At 43.7% G+C, this 5,000-nt stretch overlaps 1 protein-coding gene across 2 annotated transcripts in view; it reads right to left on the reverse strand.

The window, feature by feature from the left end:
* The window catches only part of NLGN4X (neuroligin 4 X-linked), a 144,364-nt gene that overhangs the window by 50,787 nt on the left and 88,577 nt on the right, over positions 1–5,000 (reverse strand). For both annotated transcript variants that reach the window (XM_060183099.1, XM_007538446.3), the window contains one exon: positions 2,861–3,013. In XM_060183099.1, the coding sequence (XP_060039082.1) occupies positions 2,861–3,013 (153 nt within the window). The remainder of the gene's footprint in view (positions 1–2,860; positions 3,014–5,000) is intronic.

Below are 5,000 nucleotides of genomic sequence, written 5' to 3' on the forward strand. Positions count from 1 at the left end.
GGGATGGGATGGGATGGGATGGGATGGGATGGGATGGAATGGAATGGAATGGAATGGAATGGAATGGAATGGAATGGAATGGAATGGAATGGAATGGAATGGAATGGAATGAGGTATTTGAATACATTGAGACCATAAAACACTACTCAATTTTGATAAGAGCTAAGTCTTCTTGTAGTCAAACAAAGGGATCCTTCACACCTAATCACAACAAAAATAGGAAATCAGGGAAGAAATTAAGGCCTGACGTCAGGACCCGGGATCATCTCTTAAACACACCAAGGGAATCACAAAGACAACACACCCTAGCACACTCATCACTGAACAAAAAAATAAAATAAAAACTCTTAACTTCTAGGCTACATCAGCAAGGAACGCATGTTAAGACATCCAAACAAAACATTTCCCCAATAATTCCATCTCGTGCGCAAAGTAGATTTCAGGATTTAAAAGGTTTCTGGGGGATTCTGGGTCTTTCCAAAAGGAAGCAAAGTCAAAAAGGGCTGCATGGTCCCCTTTTCATGGCTGAGTAATATTCCATTCTATACCAACTCTAGATGGCCTTTTTTCTTTTTACTGATACACACAAGGATGGTTGGGCATCTGGCTTGCTGTAATAATGTCATAAGAAGTGTTGATATTTGGTGGGGGGGACTTTGAAGAAAGCTGAAAAGTTGGCAATATTTTTTGTTTGATTTTTTTTTTGAGAAATATTCAGCTTTTCAAGATGGGTAGGGAAGATATGAAAACAAAAATGCTCTGGACTAGGGAACAATAAATGTCTTTCCAGATATGTGGAGGCTGGAAGAAGTCAGCTGAAAAGGTTGCCCTTGTTGTTTTATGTTGTAGTTATTATTGTTGTTGTTATTGATGTAGTCATTGTTGGATAGGACAGAGAGAAATGGAGAGAGGAGGGGAAGACAGAGAGGGGGAGAGAAAGATAGACACCTGCAGACCTGCTTCACCACCTGTGAAGCGACTCCTATGATCTATCCGTCTTCTCATCATCCTCTTGATTTCTGTATGTCTTTCTCCAAAATAAATAACAACACCATAAAATATTTTTAAAATAATGGTGATTTCATTCTATCCTATCTGCATGGGGGAAGCTTCACAGGCACTGACACAGGGCTGCTGGTGTCTCTACCATCTATCTATCTACCATTTATCTATCTATCATCCATCTATCTATCTATCTATCTATCTATCTATCTATCTATCAATTATTTATCTATCATCTATATCTACCTATGGTCTAACTAGCATCTATCATCTATCTATCATTTATTTATCTATCATCTATCTATATCTACCTATGGTCTATCTAACTAGCATCTATCATCTCTCTATCATCTATCTATCAATCATTATCTACCTATCATCTATCTATCATCTATCTGTCTATATCTACCTATGGTCTAACTATCTAACTAGCATCTAGCATCTATTTATCTAGCTAGCTAGCTATTTATCTACCTATCTTTCTATCTGTCTACCTATCTACCTATCCATCACCTATGTATCTATAAATCATCTATTTATCATCTATATCTATGATCTATCTACTTATCTATATATCTACCTATCATCATGTATCTATCATATCTATCATCTATTTATCTATCTAATCTATCTGTCATCTAACTAGGATCTATCTATACCTATGGTCTGTCTATCTGTCATCTATCTATCTATCATCTATCTAAATCTACCTATGGTCTATCTACCTATCATCTATCTATCTATCTATCTATCATCTATCTATGACCTAACTATCTAACTAGCATCTAGCATCTGTCTATTAAATATCTATCATCTATCTATGTATATATCTATCTATATACCTTTCTATCTACCTATCCATCACCTGTCTATCTATAAATCATCTCTCATCTATCTCTAACTATGATCTATCTACTTACCTATCTACCTACCTATCATCATGTATCTATCATATCCATCATCTATTTATCTATCTAATCTGTCATCTATGATCTATCTATACCTATGGTCTATCTATCAATCAATCTATCATCTATCTACCTATCTATCATCTATGTATCACCTATCTGTCTCTCTACCTATCATCTATTTATCCATCTATCAATCATCTTTCTGTCACCTACTATCACCTGTCTATCTCCATCTGTCTGTCTACCTACCTAGCTATCATCTATCAATCATTTATCTATCTATGTATCTATGATCTCTCTATATCTAACTATGGTCTATCTACGATCTAGCTATGTACTTATCTATATATCTACCTATCTATCATCATGTATCTATCATATTGACCATCTATATATTTATCTGTAGTCTATGATCTATATCTATGTTCTACCCATCATCTATCTATCAATCATCTACCTAGCTATAACATCTAGCTAGCTATCATCTATCTACCTGTCTATCTATCCATGTATTATCTTGCAATCATTTATCTATCCTCTATCAATAATTTATCTATCTATCTGTTATCTATCTCTGTCTCTATATCCACTTACCTCTCAGTTTCTGTCACAGCAAGTCCAACAAACATTTCTTCAAACAACAACAACAAATAAACCAGTGAAAAGGGAATTCCAGCCATCAGAAAAGGAACAGCACCAGCCAATCATAAAAAAAAGGCAGGGGGCCATCATTAATTTCCAAAAAAAACCCCACAGATTCACCCCAGAACCCGCCCGGCTCCCATGTCAACGCGGGACCCTTCTCCGGAAAGGTCCGCGGGTCCTTTCTCACCTATGAAAACGTATGGTCTACTTTTGGATGCCAAAAAATATATATTAAAAAGTTGCCTTTTCAACAGGAAGACTGGACACACTGGTGGAGGAGGAATGAACAAGGAAGAACTCACCCAAAATGCCCAGCCGGTAGTTGACGGTGATGACGATGACATTGCCATAACTGGCCAAGACGCTGCCGTCAATCATGTTGGCTGTGCCCTCCATGTACGAGCCTCCGTGGATGTACACCATCACGGGTTTCTTGTTGCTCTGGTCGTGGATATCTGCAGTGGGGACGAGAGGGGAAATGAAAAAAAAAAAACGAAAAAAAAAAAGAAGGAAGAAATATAAGCAGAAAGGATTCCAGTAGACGCAGAAAGAGAGAGAGAGAGAGAAGGGGGCAGGATACAGGGGACCAAGGGAGCAGATGTGACCTGTACAGATGTTCCCAGCTGTGCCCATGGATGGTGAGCTCAGATTGACTGGGATGCAGAAGGTCACACAAGCTCCTGGGCTGAATGTGAATGGACACGGGCACTGGGTCAGATCCACGGGGTTGACAGTGAACGGTATTGATATATTTCCCCATATTTGGGGGCTGCTCACGGCCCTGACCCAGCTTCCTCGTCCGATTTCCAACTCCGACACCATCTCCCCAGACAAGACTTGCAGCCCACCTGCATGTTACCTGTCGGGCTCAGGTGACAAGGACTAAAGTCACGGGCCCCTTGGAATAGACCTAAATTAGACGTCCTGGCTTCTTCCCACAGGAAGACCCCGACTTCCATCTGCTCTGTTCCTACCTTTGGGTTCCTGGTTATTAAACCCTTGGTCCTGCTTTATATCTTAATGCTTCTCAGACACCAAGTTGCAGATGCTGCCGTGACGCCAACCTGACCTCCCTGGGCAGATGCCCTCACCCGTGTGTCCTGGAGCCTCCCCTCCCCAGAGCCCTGCCCCACTAGGGACAGACAGACACAGGCTGGGGGTGTGGGTCCACCTGCCAACACCCATGTCCAGCAGAGAAGCAGTGACAGAAGCCACAACTCCCACCTTCTGCTCCCCAGAAAGAATTTGGGTCCAGGCTCCCAGAGGGATAAAGAACAGGGAAGGTTTCAATGGAGGGGATGGGACAGGGGACTCTGGGGGTGGGAACTGGGTGGGACTGAATTCTGTTTTGCTATGGTCTTGCTCACATTTTTATTTTATAAACAAATAAATAGAGAGATAGAGATAGGAAGGAAAGAGGGAAGAAGTGAAGGAAAGAAGAAAGAAAAAGAAAAGGGAAGAAAAGAGAAGGAAAGGGAAAGAAAGAAAAGAGAAGGAAAGAAAGAAAAGGAAAGGAAAGAGAAGGAAAGGAAAGAAAGAAGAAAAGAAAGAAAGAAGAAAAGAGAAGGAAAGAAAAGGGAAGGGAAGGAAAAGGAAAAGGAAAGGAAGGGAAGGGAGAGGAAGGGAAGGGAAGGGAAGGGAAGGGAAGGGAAGGGAAGGGAAGGGAAGGGAGAGGAAGGGAAGGGAAGGGAAGGGAAGGGAAGGGAAAGGAAGGGAAGGGAAGGGAGAGGAAGGGAAGGGAAGGGAGAGGAAGGGAAGGGAAGGGAAGGGAAGGAAAAGGAAGGGAAGGGAAGGGAGAGGAAGGGAAGGGAAGGGAAGGGAAGGGAAGGGAAGGGAAGGGAAGGGAAGGGAAGGGAAGGGAAGGGAAGGGAAGGGAAGGGAAGGGAAAGGAAGGGAAGGGAAGGGAAGGGAGAGGAAGGGAAGGGAAGGGAAGGGAAGGGAAGGGAGGGGAAGGGAAGGGAGAGGAAGGGAAGGGAGAGGAAGGGAAGGGAGAGGAAAGGAAGGGAGAGGAAGGGAAGGGAAGGGAAGGGAAGGGAAGGGAAAGGAAGGGAAGGGAAGGGAAGGGAAGGGAGAGGAAGGGAAGGGAAGGGAAGGGAAGGGAAGGGAGAGGAAGGGAAGGGAAGGGAGAGGAAGGGAAGGGAAGGGAAGGGAGAGGAAGGGAAGGGAAAGGAAGGGAAGGGAAGGGAAGGGAAGGGAGAGGAAGGGAAGGGAGGGGAAGGGAAGGGGAGGGGAGGGAAAGGGAGGGGAGGGAAAGGGAGGGGAGGGGAAGGGGAGGGGAAGGGGAGGGAAGGGAGAGGAAGGGAAGGGAAGGGAGGGGAAGGGGAGGGAAGGGAGAGGAAGGGAAGGGAAGGGAGAGGAATGGAAGGGAAAGGAAGGGAAGGGAAGGGAAGGGAAGGGAGAGGAAGGGAAGGGAAGGGAGAGGAAGGGAAGGGAGAGGAAGGG

This window comes from Erinaceus europaeus, chromosome X (genome assembly GCF_950295315.1).
Source record: "Erinaceus europaeus chromosome X, mEriEur2.1, whole genome shotgun sequence".
NCBI classification, from domain to species: domain Eukaryota; kingdom Metazoa; phylum Chordata; class Mammalia; order Eulipotyphla; family Erinaceidae; genus Erinaceus; species Erinaceus europaeus.